The sequence below is a fragment of the Mobula birostris genome, chromosome 20 (assembly GCF_030028105.1).
Source record: "Mobula birostris isolate sMobBir1 chromosome 20, sMobBir1.hap1, whole genome shotgun sequence".
Taxonomy (NCBI): Eukaryota; Metazoa; Chordata; class Chondrichthyes; order Myliobatiformes; family Myliobatidae; genus Mobula; species Mobula birostris.
The window spans coordinates 52,984,779-53,007,556 of NC_092389.1; the positions used below are offsets into that span (position 1 = coordinate 52,984,779).

The window sequence follows — 22,778 nt, forward strand, 5'->3', positions numbered from 1 at the left end:
TACCTGGGTTTCATCTCCTAAGTTACAGAGAAAGGTTGAACAAGTTGGGTCTTTATTCTTTGGAGCGTAGAAGGTTGAGGGGGGACTTGATAGAGGTATTTAAAATTATGAGGGGGATAGATAGAGTTGATGTGGATAGGCTTTTTCCTTTGAGAGTGGGGGAAATACAAACAAGAGGACATGAGTTGAGAGTTAAAGGGCAAAAGTTTAGGGGTAACATGAGGGGGAACTTCTTTACTCAGAGAGTGGTAGCTGTGTGGAACGAGCTTCCAGCAGAAGTGGTTGAGGCAGGCTCGATGTTGTCATTTAAAGTTAAATTGGATGGATATGTGGACAGGAAAGGAATGGAGGGTTATGGACTGAGTGCAAGTCGGTGGGACTAGGTGAGAGTAAGAGTTCAAACTTAGTTTTTATTCTTTCTAACTTTTCTTTGAATATTTGTACAAATGTGCGCTTGTAATGTGCATGATTGCTGTCGGTAAAGTTTAGATTATGAGGACACTCAGTCCTCTTTTATTGTCATTTAGAAATGCATACATGCAATAAGAAATGATACAATGTTTCTCTGGAGTGATATCACAGAAAACAGGACAAACCAAAGACTAACACTGACAGAACCACATAATTATAACATATAGTTACAGCAGTGCAAAGCAATACCATAATTTGATGAAGAACAGACCATGGGCACGGTAAAAAAAAAAGTCTCAAAGTCCCTGAGTTGATCGACTCCCGAGTCCCCGATAGCAGGCGGCAAAAGGGAGAAACTCCCTGCCATAAACCTCCAGGCACCGTTAACTTGCCGATGCCTTGGAAGCAGCCGACCACAGCCGACACTGAGTCCATCCGTCCGAAAACTTCGAGCTTCCGACCAGCCCCTCCGATACAGCCTCCCGAGCGCCATCCTCTGCCGAGTGCCTTCGACCTCCCCCCGGCCGCTGAAACACTCAAAGCCAAGGATTTCGGGACCTTCTGATCCGGAGATTCCGGTTACCACACAGTAGCAGCGGCAGCGAAGCGGGCATTTCAGAAGTTTCTCCAGATGTTCCTCCGTACTCTCACGTCCGTCTCCATCAAATCAGAATTGTGCACGGTCCCCTACTTGACAGATTACAGATATCGTTCACCGGAGAGGCCGCACGCGCCGCCATCTTCTCCCTCCTCCCACCTGGGAAGTTCTCCGCAGGATGACTTGGAGGCCCAGTCACTGGGTATATTTAAAGCAGAGGTCGATAGATCCTTGATGAGTTAGGGGGTCCGAGGTTACGGGGGGGAGGGGAGGACGGAGAATGGGGTTGAGAGGGATAATAAATCAGCTGTGATGGAATAGTGGAGCAGTCTCGACGGGCTGAATGGCCTCATTCTGCTCCTATGGCTTCCCGTCTATTCCACGTTGGAAGCGCATGTGCAGACTGTAAGCTCTGTGGTCAAAAGAGGACACTGGCTCATATCCTGTCCGGGTGTAAAACAGCTCTAACTCAAGGACGGTATAGGTGGCGCCATGATAAGGTGCTTCTGGCTCTTGCTGACACACTAGAGCGGGAGAGATGCAAGAAGAGGACGGCTGGCACAGATTTGAGGAAGGCCATCACCTTCATCAAAGAGGGAGCCAGGCCTTTTGTAACCAAACAACCAAAGCCCAATCTGCTGCTAATGGCCAGGTCCTGGGAGATGAGGGTCGATGTGGGAAGGAGGCTGCAGTTCCCGGATGTGGTACACACAACCCTACGCCTGGACATTGTACTGTGGTCAACCGAAGACAGGAAAATAATTCTGGTTGAGCTGACTGTGCCATGGGAGGAGGGATGGGAAGAGGCCCATGAGAGAAAGGCCTTGAAGCACTAGCCCTTAGTGCAGGAGTGTAAATACAAGGGATAGCAGGCATGGTTGTTCCCTGTGGAGATCGGCTGCAGAGGTTTCCCAGCCAAATCAGCATGGCGGTTGTTGTCAGACAAAAGGAGGGAAAAAGCAAGCAGCTCGTAGGATGGGGGAAGAGGCAGAACGAGCTTCTTGTTGGATTTGGAGTAGGCGAGAGGAGGGGAACTGGAAGCCAGGAGCAGATGGGCAGTGATTTGGCCATCACTGCCGGCCCACCAACTGGAGAGTGTCGTGGTTAAGGGTCGAAACACTCTGTGAAGGTTGGGAACCACCTGATGACATCTGCTCCTGGCTGAAGGCTACGGTTACCTTATAAGATAACTGGAGAATGCACCCTAACAAGTGTATGTAACAAGGAACAAGTGCAGTTGATGTTTGTTTGGCATCTCTTCACACCTCAAAGTCAAAACCCTCCTTTCCACATCTGTGTCATTTGCGGCTCGGTGAGAGCCTTATTTCTTCCCCTGAATCTTAGAAAGAAAGATGTTCTCGGTTTACCCCGCATCGGAGACCCAGCGTAAAATTCCCGCTGATGGTATGAGAGCAGCGTGGTCAGAGGTTAAACCTGTTGGGTTGAGAGAGAAGATTGTCGGCTCGATAACCCACCTGTCCCTTGTCCATCCAGTGACTGGCAAAGCACCATCGTGGTCTCAAGACGTTTCATGTCCATTTCCTGTACACAAAGGAGAACGAAATAATTGTTACTCCAGATCCGATGCAGCACAAGAAACACACAATGAGATAAAGGACACAACAGTAATAAAAGATACATAAGATAGTTTATATACACAGATTGATTGTCTGTCCATAAAGTGACACTGGGCACAGGAGTGTCTGTACAGAAGGTGACTCTGACAGGAAATGATAAAGTAGTGGGGGTTTGGGGTGTGGAGGGGTGGGTTAGTGGGTGGAGGTGTTGTTCAGACTCACTGCTTGGGGAAAGTCACTGTTTTTGAGTCTGGTGTGTCGTGGTGTGGATGCTACGTAGCCTCCTCCCCGATGGGAGTGGGACAGACAGTCCGTGAGCAGGGTGGGAGGGATCCTTCACAGTCCTGGTGTGGATGCTACGTAGCCTCCTCCCCGATGGGAGTGGGACAGACAGTCCGTGAGCAGGGTGGGAGGGATCCTTCATGGCCCTGGTGTGGACGCTACGTAGCCTCCTCCCCGATGGGAGTGGGACAGACTGTCCGTGAGCAGGGTGGGTGGGATCCTTCACGGTCCTGGTGTGGACGCTACGTAGCCTCCTCCCCGATGGGAGTGGGACAGACAGTCCGTGAGCAGGGTGGGTGGGATCCTTCACGATGTCACTGGTCCCTTTGCCGGCGCCTTTCTGTAGATATGCCCTTGATGTGTTTGCCTTACAGAGTAATAAATCACCTGCAGGGTTCTAACGCGGGGTTTCGACCCAGAACATCGACAATTCCGCCTCCCTCCCCTCCCGCGCTGATACTGCTCAACCGTCCGACTTCCTCCAGTATGTTGCTTGTCCCTCCATGTTCCTGTATCCGTGTCGCCGTGCTGCCGCCGCCTTCTGCTTCAGGCCATCACCCCTACCGGGGCACAGACCACCAACTGAGGCTCGCCAGAGACCCCTGTCCTGGGCCGCTCTTTCAATTTTCCCTAGGCGTAGCCTGTCTTCTTGACATGTCCTTCCTCTCCCAGGGATGAGTTCGTAGGAGCTTCTGTTGGTGTTTCTGTAGTGCTGGGTTTTTAACGGGGGGGTGGTGGGGAGCCCTGTGCCCAACCCTCCTCCTTTCGCAGCCCAGGCTTGGGATAGTCCGTGCCGAAAGAGTAATTATCTCTGGGCAACTAGTACCGGCTGCAATAACAGAGGAGAAGTAAAGCTGTTGGCGTTGATTCTTCGAAGAGCAGAATGAAGACCCGTGTCCTTCCTTCTCCCACAGCTGGCAGCTTCAGTTTGTCGCTTCGGAGTTCCGAGGGCAGCTGCCAAAGCCCTTCGCCAAGGGGCGAAAAGCAACTCGGATCCATCCCACGGACATGAACGACCAAAACCGCGAAGAGCCCTCGCGATACGTAAGTGGCTGTTGTGTGTGTTTATCAGAAGGATGGGGGGTGGGGGGGGATCTCATTGAAACCTTTCGAATGTTGAAGGACCTGGACAGAGCACATGTGGTTTGGATGTTTCCCATGGTGGGGGAGTCTAGGACAAGAGGGCACAGCCTCAGGATAGAGGAATCCCTTTCAAAACAGAGATGTCTTTAGCCAAAGGGTGGTGGATTTGTGGAATTTGTTGCCACACACAGCTATGGAAGGTGGGTCGTTGGGTGCACTTAAATCAGAGGTTGATAGGTTCTTTCTTTATTAATCTTTTTATTGATGGAAAGAAAGCATGAATACAATCAAGAGGAGAATTAGTTCAAATATATATATCAGTAACAATATAAACCAAGATTAAGATAGACATTGTCAAAATCATAGATATTGTTAAACTAGTATAAAATATATCATAAAATAATAAAAATAACAATTCTTCTCTTACCAGTCTATGAAAAGAAAGGAAAAAAAATCGGGTTTTGAATGAAAAGAAAAAAAAACCACTACACTATATAAAAAAAACAAAAAAAAAGGGACTGGGCAGACCATTTTGAGGATATGACCAAAAAAGAAAGACTTTCTGATCAATTCTAAAACTTCAAAAAAAAAAGATTGAAAGAGTAATAAATAAAATTAAATGAAAATATTGGATAAAAGGACGCCATATTTGCTCAAATTTAAAGGACGTATCAAATGTCCGACTTCTTATTTTCTCTGAACTTAAACAGGACATAATGGAGGAGAGCCAATAAAAGACCGTAGGTGGATTAGAATCCTTCCACATCAATAAAATGGCTGTCCTAGCCAGGAAGGTCAAAAAGGCTATCATACGTTGAGCGGAAACAGGAATATTTCCTGCTTCCGATGGGATAATCCCAAAAATTGCCATAAGCAAGTGAGGTTGTATATCCAGATCCAAAGCTCTTGATAGTGTTTTAAAAACATCTCTCCAAAAGTTATGTAGCTTTACACAAGTCCGATACATATGAGTTAAAGTGGCCGGCTCAGTATTCCATCTGTCACAAATATGATTAATATTGGAGAAAATACACGCGAGAATAGGTTCTTGATTGGACACGGCATCAAAGGTTACGGGGAGAAGGCCGGGAACTGGGGCTGAGGAGGAGATAGGAAAAAAAAGATTAGCCATGATTGAATTGGCGGAGCAGACTCGATGGGCCAAATGGCCTAATTCTGCTCCTATGTCTTATGGTCTTATTAAGTAGAATGGCTGAGGATTAACGCAGGAGATCTGGAACCAATCTCCAGCCGAGGTGGTGGGCATAGGGTCGGTGACAAAATTTAAGAGAAGTTTGGGTAGGTACATGGATGGGTGGGGTATGGGGGTTGGCTATGGTCCCAGTGCAGTTTGATGGGACTGGGCAGATTAATAGTTCGGCATGGACTAGATGGGCCAAAGGGCCTGTTTTTAGTCCTGCCGTGCTCTCTGTGACTCTCTTTCCTGTCTGGTGTAGCTATGGTAACAAAACTGTCTCGAGATCCGTACCAATGATCCCGTGTCAGACGCGCTCTGAGCACGCCTGACATATGTGGGTGGTATCGTTCAGAAATAATTCGCTCAGGTGAAAAGATGACTTCCCCCTCCGCTAGCCACACACTAAGTGCTTGTATTCACCCCTGACTTGCCTGGCCCTCCCACCTGCTGAATATTTCCAGTCCCCTGGGCTCTCAAAGCCTTAAATGTTTCGATAAGTTCTCTTCACGTTCAGAGTTTCAAGGGTTTCATAGTGTTGTCAAAGTAAGCATGTACAACACAACTCTGATACTTGTCTTCTCCAGATAGCCATGAAATACAGATAGATCACGTGTGAACTCCTCCCACCATCCCCCGGCACGCAAAAATAAAAGGGAGCAAAGCTTGCAGACCCCAAAATTTCTGCCCTCCCCTTATAACGCCGGGAAAAAAATCGCAACAGTAGCATCATATCCTCAACACCCACCCGCCCTCGCAGAAAGAAACAGTGACAGTAACAATCTCCGACACCCTCGCTCCCTAATGTCAGAGAAATGTATACAATAACATCCTGAAATTCTTTTTCTTCGCAAACATCCACGAAAACAGAGGAGTTCCCCAAAGAATGAATGACAGTTAAACGTTAGAACCCCAAAGACCACCCCGGCTCCCCCCTCCCACGCACAAGCAGTAGCAAAGCAATGATGCCCCTCTCCCACCAGCAAGAAAGCATCAGCGCCCCCCACCGAGCACTCACGCTTGCAGCAAAGCATCAATAAAGGCACAGATTTGCAGTACCCCAAAGACTACTCGTTCACCTGGTAATTCGACATCCCACAGGCTCTCTCTCTCTCTCCCTAATAAGGGAGAAAGAGGTGTCCCCATTTCACAGCGAGAGGGGAGACATAACAAAACAACTCGCTCATTTACGGTGTTCAAAGTCTGTTGATTTTTCGGAGCTCTGCTCCCGGAGATTTGGCCCCAGTAAATGCCATGAAGTACAGATAGACCATGTGCGAACTCCTCCCTCCATCCCCCAGCACGCAAAAATAAAAGGGAGCAAAGCTTGCAAATCTGTTGATTTTTCGGAGCTCTGCTCCCGGAGATTCGGCCCCGGAAAGGCTCAGGTCTCTGGGCACGTTGCTCCCGATGTTCTGTGTCCTCCCGCGACGCCTCAGTCAGGGCCACTGGCCTACAATCCGCCCGTCTCCAGAGCCATGAAAATCCGGCTCCCCGAAGGCTTGCTAGTCCTTCATCCCCCGTCCTTGGGTTATCAAAAAGCGGCCGGCCGCGAGGCTCGGAGAGCGGGACCCTCTACCGCAAAGAACCAAAGTCAGTGTTGGACTCCAGGTCAGGGTCTTCAAAAGAACCTTGGAAAGGGAAGAAAAGAGATATTGAAGATAGAAACAGAACAGCTTCTGAAGACGCAAGGAAAGGAGTCGCCGTTCGGCGCCATCTTAACTTTGCTCCGCCCTCCGAAGTATTCACCTCAGTGCTTCAGTCTTCCTTGCTGCTTCGAGAGGGAGTCACTCGTGACCCCCGCATCCTGTTCTTCAAGTGGCCTGGCCCTTCAGGTCCTCGTCTCTTGGTCTACACGAGGCGGCTCTCCGGCCACAGCTGGTTCCTTCGATTGGGCCCCAAGCTGCAGGCCGCAGGCCCCGAGCGGTTTCCCGAACCCAGGCAGGACCCAAAGAGGGAAAAAAGAGCGAGCAGAAGGCATAGGAAAAAGTGGAACGATTTAAGAGCTTCGCTCTCTGGAAGATGCCACCTGAGGAATTGTTCGCTGGTGCCCTCTTGACCGGAATCCTGGCGACTCCATCCTGGCCTCCGGTGTTTACTGCGGGCGATCAGCAGAGCACATGTAATCAGGCCTCTGTACAGTTCCCCTCTGCAGTAGACCAGACCTCCACCGGCCGCTCCTTCCCCACCCTCACTTGGTTCCGTGTGAGGAGGAGTGATGTCCTTTTGGCTCCTTCCGTAAGGCATGTGGGCCATTCGGCCCATCAAGCCTGCCCTGCCATTTCGTCACGGCTGATCCATTTTCCCTCAGCCCTCAGTCTCTTGCCTTCTCCCCGTAACCCTTCATGACCTGACCAATCTGCCTTAAAAAGACACGACGCTGTGCACCCCACAGGCACCTGTGGCAAAGAATTGCGCAGATTCACCTCTCCCTGGCTAAAGAAATTCCACCTGATCTCCGTTCTGAAAGGTCGCCCCTCTATTCTGAGGCTGTGTCCTCTGGTCCTAGACTCCCCCACCGCAGGAAACATCCTCTCCACACCCACTCTGTGAAGGCCTTTCAACATTCGATAGGTTTCAATGAGGTCACCCCTCGTTTTTCTGAATTCCAGTGAGTACAGGCCCAGAGGCATCAAACGCTCTTCCCGTGACGAGCCTTTCCGTCCCGGGAACAATCTCGCGAACGTCCTTTGAACCTTCTCCAACGTCAGAGCTTCCTTTCGAAGATGAGGGGCCCAATACTCCAAGTGAGGCCTCGCCAGTACCTTATAAAGCCTCAACATTATATCCTTCTTTAATAAATTATTATCAATGATAATAAATAAGCTATAAATATTGAGAACATTAGATGAAGGGTCCTTGAAAGTGAGTCCAGAGGTTGTGGGAACGGTTTGGTGATGGGCAACTGAAGTGAACAGTAATAACTGTTCCTGAACCTGGTTGTGTGGGTCCTGAGGCTCCTGTACCTCCTTCCTGATGGTTGAGGGGTAATAACTGTCCCTGAGCCTGGTGGTGTGGGTCATGAGACTCCTGTACCTCCTTCCTGATGGTTGAGGGGTAATAACTGTCCCTGAACCTGGTGATGTGGGTCCTGAGGCTCCTGTACCTCCTTCCTGATGGTTGAGGGGTAATAACTGCCCCTGAACCTGGTAGTGAGGGTCCTGAGGATCCTGTACCTCCTTCCTAATGGTTGAGAGGTAATAACTGTCCCTGAACCTGGTGCTGTGGGTCCTGAGGCTTCTGTACCTCCTTCCTGATGGTTGAGGGGTAATAACTGTCCATGAACCTGGTGGTGTGGAACCTGAGGCTCCTGTACCTCCTTCCTGATGGTTGAGGGGTAATAACTGTTCCTGAACCTGGTGATGTGGGTCCTGAGGCTCCTGTACCTCCTTCCTGATGGTTGAGGGGGCAATAACTGTTCCTGAACCTGGTGGTGTGGGTCCTGAGGCTCCTGTACCTCCTTCCTGATGGTTGAGGGGTAATAACTGTTCCTGAACCTGGTGGTGTGGGTCCTGAGGCTCCTGTACCTCCTTCCTGATGGTTGAGGGGGCAATAACTGTTCCTGAACCTGGTGGTGTGGGTCCTGAGGCTCCTGTACCTCCTTCCTGATGGTTGAGGGGTAATAACTGTCCCTGAACCTGGTGGTGTGGGTCCTGAGGCTCCTGTACCTCCTTCCTGATGGTTGAGGGGTAATAACTGTCCCTGAACCTGGTGATGTGGGTCCTGAGGTTCCTGTACCTCCTTCCTGATGGTTGAGGGGTAATAACTGTTCCTGAACCTGGTGCTGTGGGACCTGAGGCTCCTGTACCTCCTTCCTGATGGTTGAGGGGTAATATACACTACTTTTTGTAGGATTTTCCATACAAGGGCATTGGTGTTCCCATTACCAGGGCTGTGATGCAGCCGGTCAATATACTCTCCCCCACACATCTGCAGAAGTTGGTCAGAGTTCTGGATGACGTGCCGAATCTTCTCAAACTTCTAAGAAAGGATTGAATGCCAAGCTGTGGTCGATGGAGAGCAGCTTGACGTAAGCTGGGCATTCCTGGTGAGGCACTGATGAAGCAAGAACCCAGCACGGTGGGCAAGGGCAGCCGATTCTGATTGAGTCCAGCACACTGGCGGAGAGGGAATCATTATCTCTGTCTGTCTGCACAGACCTGCTGAACACCACTTGACTTCTCAGATACCTTTCAGATCCCCAGCATCTGCAACCGCTTGTATTTTGGCAGGGCTCCCGCGCCGTTTCTCGTCTGACACTGGAGGAACTGACATTTACAAGCACCTCGCAGTCCGCAGAGGAATATCTTTAGCAGCAAAATCTCCTGACGTCAGTCTCGGCATCCAGCTCACTGAGTTTGTACAGACACATAGAGAGATAGATGCTTTATTGATCCCAAAGGAAATTACAGTGTCACAGTAGCAGGACAAGTGCACAGGTTCGAAGAGAAGTAAAATAAGATGTACAAGATTTACAAGCCAAAGATTACAAGATATACAAGTTCACACTGATAAGATGGTAGTGCAGGAATTAACCGTAATTTTATACAGCAATGGGTGCAAATTCACACCGTCCAGATAAGAAATGCACAGGGTATCTGTGATAGCAGGGTGTGATAAACAGAGCTCTGGTTAATAACAGTCTAACAGGAGGGGGTTATCACTCCCCCGGCTATAGTTTGACTCATTATAGAGCCTAATGGCCGAGGGTAAGAATGACCTCATTTATCGCTCTTTGGAGCAGCCCAGTTGTCTCAGTCCATGACTAAAAGTTCTCTTCTGTTCAGCCAAGGTGGCATGCAGAGGGTGAGAAACATTGTCCAGAATTGCCAGGGTTTTCCGGAGGGTCCTTTGTTCCACCACAGCCTCCAGTGTGTCCGGTTTGACTCCTATAACAGAGCCAGCCTTTCTAATCAGTTTACTGAGCCTGTTGGCATCACCCGGTGTTGATACCATTGCCCCAGCACACCACCGCATGGAAGATTGTACCGGCGACAACAGACTGGTAGAGCATGTGAAGGAGAGGCCTGCACACTCCGAAGGACCTCAGTCTCCTCAGGAAGTCGAGGCGACTCTGGCCCTTCTTGTACACAGCCTCTGTGTTGGTGCTGCACTCAAGTCTGTCGTCCAGGTGCATCCCCAGGTACTTGTAGGTCCTCACCACATCCACGTCCTCACCATCAATAGTAACAGGGAGCAGTGCAGGCTCAGTCTTCCTGAAGTCCATCACCATCTTCTTTGTCTCACTGATGTTGAGCTGCAGATGATTCACCTGCACCATTTGACAAAGTCCTCCACCAGGGCCCTGTATTCATCCTCCCGCCGTCCCTTTATACACCCAACTGTTGCCGAGTCATCAGAGAATTTCTGCAGATGACATGACTCGGTGTTGTATCTAAAGTCCGGTGCACGCTCCTTCTCACACAGTTTGTTCCTTTTTCTGCTCGTCTTAACTTCAGTGGAATGGTGGGCTGTAGTTCAGTATTGTGAGCATTATCGGGCCCCGTATAGAAACGTGCAGTCCAGAAACAGGCCCTTCTGCCTGTCAAAGAAAGGATGGGCTGACGTTGGAGAGCGAGGACTCGCGAGTATGATCCCGGAAATGAAAGGGTTAACATGTGAGGGGTGTCTTGATGGATTTGGGCCTGTACTTGCTGGAGTTTAGAAGAACTTGGGGGGGGGGGCTCATTGAAAGTTATGGAACACTGAAAGGCCAAAGTAGAGTGGGTGTGAAGAGGATGTTTCCTATAGTGGGGGAGTCTAGGACCAGAGGGCACAGGTAGAGTGGGTGTCGACAGGATGTTTCCTATAGTGGGGGGAGTCTAGGACCAGAGGGCACAGATAGAGTGGGTGTGGAGAGGATGTTTCCTATAGTGGGGGAGTCTAGGACCACAGGGCACAGATAGAGTGGGTGTGGAGAGGATGTCTCCTGTAGTAGGGGAGTCTAGGACCAGAGGGCACAGGTAGAGTGGGTGTGGAGAGGATGTTTCCTATAGTGGGGGAGTCTAGGACCACAGGGCACAGATAGAGTGGGTGTGGAGAGGATGTCTCCTGTAGTAGGGGAGTCTAGGACCAGAGGGCACAGGTAGAGTGGGTGTGGAGAGGATGTTTCCAATAGTGGGGAGTCTAGGACCAGAGGACACAGATAGAGTGGGTGTGGAGAGGATGTTTCCTATAGTGGGGGAGTCTAGGACCAGAGGGCACAGGTAGAGTGGGTGTGGAGAGGATGTTTCCTATAGTGGTGGAGACTAGGACCACAGGGCACAGATAGAGTGGGTGTGGAGAGGATGTCTCCTGTAGTAGGGGAGACTAGGACCACAGGGCACAGATAGAGTGGGTGTGGAGAGGATGTTTCCTATAGTGGGGGAGTCTGGGACCAGAGGGCACAGATAGAGTGGATGTGGAGAGGATGTTTCCTATAATGGGGGAGTCTAGGACCAGAGGGCACAGATAGAGTGGGTGTGGAGAGGATGTTTCTTATAGTGGGGGAGACTAGGACCACAGGGCACAGATAGAGTGGGTGTGGAGAGGATGTCTCCTGTAGTAGGGGAGTCTAGGATCAGAGGGCACAGATAGAGTGGGTGTGGAGAGGATGTTTCCTGTAGTGGGGAGACTAGGACCACAGGGCACAGATAGAGTGGGTGTGGAGAGGATGTTTCCTGTAGTGGGAGAGTCTAGGACCAGAGGGCACAGATAGAGTGGGTGTCGACAGGATGTTTCCTATAGTGGGGGAGTCTAGGACCAGAGGGCACAGATAGAGTGGGTGTGGAGAGGATGTTTCCTATAGTGGGGGAGACTAGGACCAGAGGACACAGATAGAGTGCGTGTGGAGAGGACGTTTCCTATAGTGGTGGAGTCTAGGACCAGAGGGCACAGATAGAGTGGATGTGGACAGGATGTTTCTTGTAGTAAGGGAGTCTAGAACCAGGGGGCACAGATAGAGTGGATGTGGAGAGGATGTTTCCTATAGTGGGGAGTCTAGGACCAGAGGGCACAGATAGAGTGGGTGTGGAGAGGATGTTTCCTGTAGTGGGGGAGTCAAGGACCAGAGGGCACAGATAGAGTGGGTGTGGAGAGGATGTTTCCTATAGTGGGGGAGACTAGGACCAGAGGACACAGATAGAGTACGTGTGGAGAGGATGTTTCCTGTAGTGGGGGAGTCTAGGACCAGAGGGCACAGGTAGAGTGGGTGTGGAGAGGATGTTTCCTATAGTGGGGAGTCTAGGACCAGAGGACACAGATAGAGTGGGTGTGGAGAGGATGTTTCCTATAGTGGGGGATTCTAGGATCAGAGGGCACAGATAGAGTGGGTGTGGAGAGGATGTTTCCTATAGTGGGGAGTCTAGGACCAGAGGACACAGATAGAGTGGGTGTGGAGAGGATGTTTCCTATAGTGGGGGAGACTAGGACCACAGGGCACAGATAGAGTGGGTGTCGACAGGATGTTTCCTATAGTGGGGGAGTCTAGGACCAGAGGGCACAGGTAGAGTGGGTGTGGAGAGGATGTTTCCTATAGTGGTGGAGACTAAGACCACAGGGCACAGATAGAGTGGGTGTGGAGAGGATGTCTCCTGTAGTAGGGGAGACTAGGACCACAGGGCACAGATAGAGTGGGTGTGGAGAGGATGTTTCCTATAGTGGGGGAGTCTGGGACCAGAGGGCACAGATAGAGTGGATGTGGAGAGGATGTTTCCTATAATGGGGGAGTCTAGGACCAGAGGGCACAGATAGAGTGGGTGTGGAGAGGATGTTTCTTATAGTCGGGGAGACTAGGACCACAGGGCACAGATAGAGTGGGTGTGGAGAGGATGTCTCCTGTAGTGGGGGAGTCTGGGACCAGAGGACACAGATAGAGTGGATGTGGAGAGGATGTTTCCTGTAGTGTGGGAGTCTAGGATCAGAGGGCACAGATAGAATGGGTGTGGAGAGGATGTTTCCTATAGTGGGGGAGTCTAGGACCAGAGGACATAGATAGAGTGGATGTGGAGAGGATGTTTCCTGTAGTGGGGAGACTAGGACCACAGGGCACAGATAGAGTGGGTGTGGAGAGGATGTTTCCTGTAGTGGGAGAGTCTAGGACCAGAGGGCACAGATAGAGTGGGTGTCGACAGGATGTTTCCTATAGTGGGGGAGTCTCGGACCAGAGGGCACAGATAGAGTGGGTGTGGAGAGGATGTTTCCTGTAGTGGGGGAGTCTAGGACCAGAGGGCACAGATAGAGTGGGTGTGGAGAGGATGTTTCCTATAGTGGGGGAGACTAGGACCAGAGGACACAGATAGAGTGCGTGTGGAGAGGACGTTTCCTATAGTGGTGGAGTCTAGGACCAGAGGGCACAGATAGAGTGGATGTGGACAGGATGTTTCTTGTAGTAAGGGAGTCTAGAACCAGGGGGCACAGATAGAGTGGGTGTGGAGAGGACGTTTCCTATAGTGGGGGAGTCTAGGACCAGAGGGCACAGATAGAGTGGGTGTGGAGAGGACGTTTCCTATAGTGGGGGAGTCTAGGACCAGAGGGCACAGGTAGAGTGGGTGTGGAGAGGATGTTTCCTATAGTGGGGGAGACTAGGACCAGAGGGCACAGATAGAGTGGGTGTCGACAGGATGTTTCCTATAGTGGGGGAGTCTAGGACCAGAGGGCACAGATAGAGTGGATGTGGAGAGGATGTTTCCTATAGTGGGGAGTCTAGGACCAGAGGGCACAGATAGAGTGGGTGTGGAGAGGATGTTTCCTGTAGTGGGGGAGTCTAGGACCAGAGGGCACAGATAGAGTGGGTGTGGAGAGGATGTTTCCTATAGTGGGGGAGTCTAGGACCAGAGGGCACAGATAGAGTGGGTGTGGAGAGGACGTTTCCTATAGTGGGGGAGTCTAGGACCAGAGGGCACAGGTAGAGTGGGTGTGGAGAGGATGTTTCCTATAGTGGGGGAGTCTAGGACCAGAGGGCACAGATAGAGTGGGTGTGGAGAGGATTTTTCCTGTAGTGGGGGAGTCTAGGACCAGAGGACACAGATAGAGTGGATGTGGAGAGGATGTTTCCTATAGTGGGGGAGTCTAGGACCAGAGGGCACCGCCTCAGAATAGAAGGACGTCCATTTGGAACGGAGAATGGAAAATCTATGGAATTCGTTGCCACAGCTGGCTGTGCACGCCGAGTCATTGGGTGTAATTAAAGCAGAGGTTAATGGGTTCTTGATGAGTCAAAGGTTGCAGGGAGAAAGCAGGAGGCTGGGATTGAGAGGGATAATAAATCAGCCATGATGGAATGGTGGAGCAGACTCGATGGGCTGAATGGCCAAAGTCTTCTCCTACTGCCTTATGGGATAACTGGGGCCAAATTGAGAGAAACCCAACTATTTTCACTCATTTATTAATGCCCGCCAGTGTCGTAGCTGTTCACGTTTCTGATCCTTGGTGGAAGTCAGCCCCACTTTTCTTGTTGGAGAGACATTTGTCCACTGAAACAGACTAGATCGGAAAGCCAGTCTGAAGGACTGCAGACCACAGGATGTTTCATTAATGTGTTTGATATTCTTCGGTAGCTACATCAGTGTTACTGAACAGAGCACTTAGCACGAGGAAATCTGCAGATGCTGGAAATTCAAGCAACCCACGTAAAAGTTGCTGGTGAACGCAGCAGGCCAGGCAGCATCTCTAGGAAGAGGTGCAGTCGACGTTTCGGGCCGAGACCCTTCATCAGGACTAACTGAGAGAAGAGCTAGTAAGAGATTTGAAAGTGGGAGGGGGAGGGGGAGATCCAAAATGATAGGAGAAGACAGGAGGGGGAGGGATGGAGCCAAGAGCTGGACAGGTGATAGGCAAAAGGGATACGAGACGATCATGGGACAGGAGGTCCGGGGAGAAGGAAAAGTGGGAGGGGGGAAACCCTGAGGATGGGCAAGGGGTATAGTGAGAGGGACAGAGGGAGAAAAAGGAGAAAGAACGTGTGTGTGTGTGTGTGTGTGTGTGTGTGTGTGTGTGTGTTCCTTGTTTGTGTGGGCACGTGACCAAGTGGTTAAGGCATTGGACTAGCGACCTGAAGGTCGTGAGTTTGAGCCCCAGCCAAGGCAGCGTGTTGCGTGTTGTGTCCTTGAGCAAGGCGCTTAACCACACATTGCTCTGCGACGACACTGGTGCCAGGCTGTATGGGTCCTAGTGCCCTTCCCTTGGACAACATCGGTGTCGTGGAGAGGGGAGACTTGCAACCTGGGCAACTACCGGTCTTCCATACAACCTTGCCCAGGCTTGTGCCCTGGAGACCTTCCAAGGCGCAAATCCATGGTCTCATGAGACTAACGGATGCCTATTACTATCAAATAATAAATAAATATAATATTTATATCATATATATATATAATTGTTAAAATAAGAAGTGCAAAGCTAAAAATTAAAAGAAATAGGTCGTGTCCAAGGGTTCAATGTCCATTTAGGAATCGGATGGCGGAGGGGAAGAAGCTGTTCCTGAATCGCTGAGTGTGTGTCTTCAGGCTTCTGTACCTCCTCCCTGATGGCAGCAGTAAGAAGAGGACATGTCCTGGGTGATGGGGGTCAGTAATGATGGATGTATCTCCATTACCTCCTCCCTGATGGTCACAATGAGAAGAGGACATGTCCTGGGTGATGAGGGTCAGTAATGATGGATGTATCTCCATTACCCCCTCCCTGATGGTCACAATGAGAAGAGGACATGTCCTGGGCGATGGGGGTCAGTAATGATGGATGCATCTCCTGTACCTCCTCCCTGATGGTCACAATGAGAAGAGGGCATGTCCTGGGTGATGGGGGTCAGTAATGATGGATGTATCTCCATTACCCCCTCACTGATGGTCACAATGAGAAGAGGACATGTCCTGGGTGATGGTGGTCAGTAATGATGGATGTATCTCCTGTACCTCCTCCCTGATGGTCACAATGAGAAGAGGGCATGTCCTGGGTGATGGGGGTCAGTAATGATGGATGCATCTCCTGTACCTCCTCCCTGATGGTCACAATGAGAAGAGGGCATGTCCTGGGTGATGGGGGTCAGTAATGATGGATGTATCTCCATTACCCCCTCCCTGATGGTAACAGTAAGAAGAGGACATGTCCTGGGTGATGGGGGTCAGTAATGATGGATGTATCTCCTGTACCTCCTCCCTGATGGTCACAATGAGAAGAGGGCATGTCCTGGGTGATGGGGGTCAGTAATGATGAATGTATCTCCTGTACCTCCTCCCTGATGGTCACAATGAGAAGAGGGCATGTCCTGGGTGATGGGGGTCAGTAATGATGAATGTATCTCCTGTACCTCCTCCCTGATGGTCACAATGAGAACAAGACATGTCCTGGGCGATGGGGGTCCGTAATGATGGATGTATCTCCTGTACCTCCTCCCTGATGGTCACAATGAGAAGAGGGCATGTCCTGGGTGATGGGGGTCAGTAATGATGGATGCATCTCCTGTACCTCCTCCCTGATGGTCACAATGAGAAGAGGGCATGTCCTGGGTGATGGGGGTCAGTAATGATGGATGTATCTCCTGTACCCCTCCCTGATGGTCACAATGAGAAGAGGACATGTCCTGGGTGATGGTGGTCAGTAATGATGGATGTATCTCCTGTACCTCCTCCCTGATGGTCACAATGAGAAGAGGGCATGTCCTGGGTGATGGGGGTCAGTAATGATGGATGCATCTCCTGTACCTCCTCCCTGATGGTCACAATGAGAAGAGGGCATGTCCTGGGTGATGGGGGTTAGTAATGATGGATGTATCTCCTGTACCCCTCCCTGATGGTCACAATGAGAAGAGGACATGTCCTGGGCGATGGGGGTCCGTAATGATGGATGTATCTCCTGTACCTCCTCCCTGATGGTCACAATGAGAAGAGGGCATGTCCTGGGTGATGGGGGTCAGTAATGATGGATGCATCTCCTGTACCTCCTCCCTGATGGTCACAATGAGAAGAGGGCATGTCCTGGGTGATGGGGGTCAGTAATGATGGATGTATCTCCATTACCCCCTCACTGATGGTCACAATGAGAAGAGGACATGTCCTGGGTGATGGTGGTCAGTAATGATGGATGTATCTCCTGTACCTCCTCCCTGATGGTCACAATGAGAAGAGGGCATGTCCTGGGTGATGGGGGTCAGTAATGATGGATGCATCTCCTGTACCTCCTCCCTGATGGTCACAATGAGAAGAGGGCATGTCCTGGGTGATGGCGGTCCTTAATGGTGGACACTACCTTTATTCCAGAGGCCAGTGCCCATGATGGAGCTGACTAAGTTTACAACGTTCTGCAGCTCATTTCAATCCCGTGCAGTAGCTTCCCCCTCCCACCCACGTACCAGCCAGTCAGAATGCTCGCCACATCTGTAGAAGTTTTCGAGTGTCCTCAAACTCCTCATGGAATATAGCCACTGTCTTGCCCTCTTTGTAGCTGCATTGGTATGTTGGGTCCAGGTAAGGCCGTCAGAGATGTTGACACCCAGGAACTTGAAACTGCTCACTCTCTCCACTTTTGATCCCTCTATGAGGACTGGTTCGCGTTCCCTCGTTCTACCCTTCCTGAAGTCCACAACCAGCTGTTTGGTCTTGCTGACGTTGAGTGCCAGGTTGTTGCTGCGACGCCACTCAACCAGCTGGTGTATCTCGCTCCTGTACGCCCTCTGGTCTCCAGCGGAGATTCTGTAAAGGCTGTGTAATCAGCAAACTCGGAGCTGTGCCTCGCCGTGACGCTGGTCAGGTGAAAGTAAAGCTCTGCTGTACTGACCTTCCCCAGTGAGGGAAAGGACATGTCCATGCAGGTACACGGATGTACAGGGACAGGAGGAGTTGTGTGCACGCATGCGTGAACGAACACAGGAAACATAGACGTACGAAACATTCGTGCACCAAGGAGTAAACGCCTACACACCTTGAACACCCGTGTTCGCACAGCTGTGGCACAAGTTCACTCTTAGTTGCAGAACTCTGCAATAGCAGACTCCATTCCACGGGCACAGGTGACTCTGCAGACGCTGGGAATCCAGAACAACGACTCTCTCTCACACACACACACACACACACACACACACACACACACACACACACACATACACACACACAGACACACACACAGACACACACACACACACAGACATACACACAGACACACACACACACACACACACACACACTCACACACACACACTCACACACAGACACACACACAGACACACACACACACTCACAGACACACACACTCACACACACACACACACACACACAGACACACACACACACACACACACACTCACACAGACACACACACACACTCTCACACACACACACTCACACACTCACACACACAGACACACACACACACGCACACACACACACACACACTCACACACACACACTCACACAGACACACACACAGACACACACACACACAGACACACACACACACACACACACACATACACACACACACACACACAGACATACACACACACACACATACACACACACACACACACACTCACACACACACACACACTCACAGACACACACAGACATACAGACAGAAACACACACACACACAGACACACACACAGACATACACACAGAGACACAGACACACACACACACAAAATGCTGGAGGAACTCAGCAGGTCAGGCAGCATCTACGGAGAGGAATAAACACAAGATATTCTGCAGATGCTGGGAATCCAGAACAACGACTCTCTCTCACACACACACACACACATGCACACACACACACACACACACACACATACACACACACACACACACACACACACTCACACACACACAGACACACACACACACACAGACATACACACAGACACAGACACACACACACACACACACACACACACACACACACAAAATGCTGGAGGAACTCAGCAGGTCAGGCAGCATCTACGGAGAGGAATAAACACAAGAGATTCTGCAGATGCTGAAAATCCAGAGCAACACACACACACACACACACACACACACACACAAAATGCTGGAGGAACTCAGCAGGTCAGGCAGCATCTGTGGAGAGGATTTAGAGCCGGGGCCCTGCATCAGCAGAAATGCAAACCCAACTCCTCTCCAGTCCCGATGAAGGGTCCCAGCCTGAAATGCTGACTGTTTACTCACTTCCTGCCTGACCCTGCTGAATTCCTCCATTCCGCAGAGCAGCCTCACACTCCGATATCCGTGGGGGAAATAAGCACATTTGACTCTGACGTAACCACTTTCGGATACCGTCCTAAATTTGCACTGCCCAGCAAAATATCAGCCAGGGCTGCAAGCTGGTTTTGCGTTGGAACTCTGCTGTTGTCTTGCGGGTAAGATGTAAGTCTATGAGATACTGCTCTTCCCATTGCAACCATCGGGGAGGAGGTACAGGAGCCAGGAGACAATCACTCAACGTCTCAGGAACAGCTTCTTCCCCTCCAACATCAGATTTCTGAATGGAGAATGAACCCATGAACACTTCCTCACTATTTTTGGCTCTCATTTTACACTCCTTACAGTATTTATAAATTAAATATAAATTGTACATAAATATTAAAATATTATATAATGTGTGTAATAATAATGTGCACATTTATTATATATATACTATGACTGTATACTTATTAATCCAATAATATATTTATCATTGTAATTATAGTATTCTTCAAATTCACGGGTTCACATTATCGAGGTTATGTATGCCGTATGCAACTCGGAGATCTGTCTTCTCCAGATAGCCACGAAACAGAGAACCAACCTGGAAGTCGGTTCAGAGAGAAGCAGCAAACCCACCCCCTCTCCGTGCAGATAAAAGAATGGCGTCAAAGCCCCCCCCCCACATAAAAATGCAATAAGGACATCAGCCCCAATCCCCCTTCCCCTGCAAAAACAACCTAACAAAAAAAAACGCAATAAGGACATTGATTCCCCCACCCCCCAAACCACCCGTCCCCCATACAAAAACGCTATATGGACATCAACCCCCCCTCCCACCAAAACAAGCCCTCCCCCATACAAAAACGCAATAGGGACAATTGCAATCTACTGCTGCTTCAAAACAACAGATTTCAATATATATGGAGGTTCTGAGAGACCTTGGGGTCCGAGTCCATAGGACTCTCAAAGTTGCTGTGCAGGTTGACTGTGTTGTTAAGCAGGTGTATGGTGTGTTGGCCTGCATCAAACATGGGATTGGGTTCAAGAGCTGTGAGGTAATGTTGAAGCTATATAAGACCTTGGTCAGACCCCACTTGGAGAACTGTGTTCAGTTCCGGTCGCCTCATTACAGGAAGGATATGGTTATTATAGAGAGAGTGCGGAGGAGATTTACAAGGATGTAGACTGGATTGGAGGGCGTGCCCTCTGAGAATAGGTTGAGTGAACTCGGCCTTTTCTCCTTGGAGTGACGGAGGATGAGAGACGACCTGATAGAGGTGTATAAGATAATGAGAGGCATTGATCGTGTGGATAGCCAGAGGCTTTTCCCCAGGGCTGAAATGGCTAACACGAGGGGGCATAGTTTTAAGGTGTTGGAAATAGGTACAGAGGGGATGTCAGTGGTATGTTTTTCCACACAGAGAGTGGTGGGTGCATGGAATGCACTGCCGGTGACGGTGGTGGAAGGTGGATACAATAGGGTCTTTTAAGAGCCTCTCAGATAGGAGCTTAGAAAATAGAGGGCTATGTGCGAGGGAAATTCTAGGCAGTTTCCAGAGTAGATTTCATGGTCGGCACGACATTGTGGGCCGAAGGGCCTGTAATACACTATAGGTGTTCTGTGTTCTATGCCAGTGATATTAAATCTGGTTCTAAGCCAGGAACAACTGGAGGTTTGAACGACTTGAGGGTCGGGCCAGATTAAAAAGGTCAGGTTGTCTGGTCCGAAGGGGAGACACGGAACTTTACACTGGGGTTTTTTTTAACCTCTTCGTGATCTTCTTTCGTAATAATTTAGTTCTGAAATTGAGTTATTCCCTCACTGGAACAACTTGGCGTCCTGATGTTCCAACTGGAAAATTATCCATACCCCAGAGTTTCTCCCACAGAGCAGATTGCCGTATTGGAAGTTGTTTAATAGTTGTTTAATTGTAGGAAATGATGTTGTCGCAGTCGGTACTATGAGTGCCTTAATATGAAGCCACAGTTGGTGCAGTCACCGTTGTCTCTTGTCAAAATACGATTGCAGTGTGGAAGTTCGACAATGCCACATTATTTTCTCCAGAATAATAGGCAAAGGAGGGATCGCAGTGCTCACTTTATTTGGTACTTAATTATGAATGTTTGCTGGAATCATAGACTAAGCGCAGAGAGAGTCAGTCCTGTGACACTTCATCCATTCATAGTATGCCGAGTGTTGGTGACGATTGGGATTGGAATAGGGTACCCTCAAGTGTGCTGCTGGTGATGGTGTGAACACATGCTGCAAAACTGTAGGTAGGCTGGTCATGCCAAAGGTTTCAAAGGTGCATTTATATATATCAGCATCCGTTAGTCTTGTGAGACCATGGATTTGTGCCTTTGAAGGTTTGCAGGACGCAGGTTGTACGGAAGACCGGCAGTTGCCCATGCTGCAAGTCTCCCCTCTCCACGACACCGATGTTGTCCAAGGGAAGGGCATTAGGACCCATACAGCCTGGCACCGGTGTCGTCGCAGAGCAATGTGTGGTTAAGTGCCTTGCTCAAGGACACAACACGTTGCCTCGGCTGGGGCTCGAACTAGCGACCTTCAGATCGCTAGACGAACGCCTTATCCACATGGCCACGTGCCAAAGGTACATTTAATGTCAGAGAAATGTATACAATATACATCCTGATGCACTATGTATTACTCCAAAAGACTGGAAGTAGAGTAAATACTGAAAGGCTTTTATTAGCAGTAAAATGTGACCTCGATCATGCTGAGTATCTGCCCTGGACTGAGAGGAGGAGCAATGGCCCAATCGCCTTTATTCAGGGGTCTGTGGGAGGGGCCACAGGGGCAGTCAGCAGAGGGGCGTGTCCAGACAGGTAACCCAGTTACAACATATATACATATGGTTTACCACACATCCTGAAATGCTTTTTCTTCGCAAACCATCCACGAACAACAGAGGAGTGCCCCCAAAGAATAAGGTTTATAAGATAAATGTTAGAAGCCCATATTAACAGAAATAAATAAACAATAAATATAATGGAAAAGGGAACGCTAACAAGAGAAGGGAGAGTCACTGCCTGAGAACAGGTTGTGTGTTCGTCCATCGTTGACGTCGATGAGGACCTCGACACTATTATGATGGTGACGAGGCTAGCGCGTGATTTGGATTTAAGTGAGGGAGAGTTGCGCAGCGTCAGCCTCACTCTCTCTTCCCAATTCCCATCTGGATCCAGTGGCAAGACAGAGTTGAGACGGCTGGAGATGGGACTAGGCGCAGTGGATGACCAGGATGTCTTCTGTGTCTTGTCCTGCTCTACACGTTCCACGACGCTTGCAGAGACCGCCTTCTTGACCGTTGGACCTTCCATTGGTCTCGTCCGCTCAATCCGCCGGTCTGTCTTCACATGCTGGGATAGACAGCTCCCTATCTCACCGAGGGTTGAGACCCATCGGCTACCCTCACCTGGTTTAGCCGGCTTGTCGAAGCCATTGCCCGGGGTGTGGCCGC

The 22,778-nt window shown here is 50.0% G+C and overlaps 1 protein-coding gene across 1 annotated transcript in view; it reads left to right on the forward strand.

Moving 5' to 3' along the window:
- alg9 (ALG9 alpha-1,2-mannosyltransferase) overlaps positions 1-22,778 on the forward strand; it is a 225,862-nt gene that overhangs the window by 82,761 nt on the left and 120,323 nt on the right. Inside the window, exon 8 of the mRNA XM_072283805.1 lies at positions 3,783-3,912. Coding sequence (XP_072139906.1) covers positions 3,783-3,912 — 130 coding nt within the window. The remainder of the gene's footprint in view (positions 1-3,782; positions 3,913-22,778) is intronic.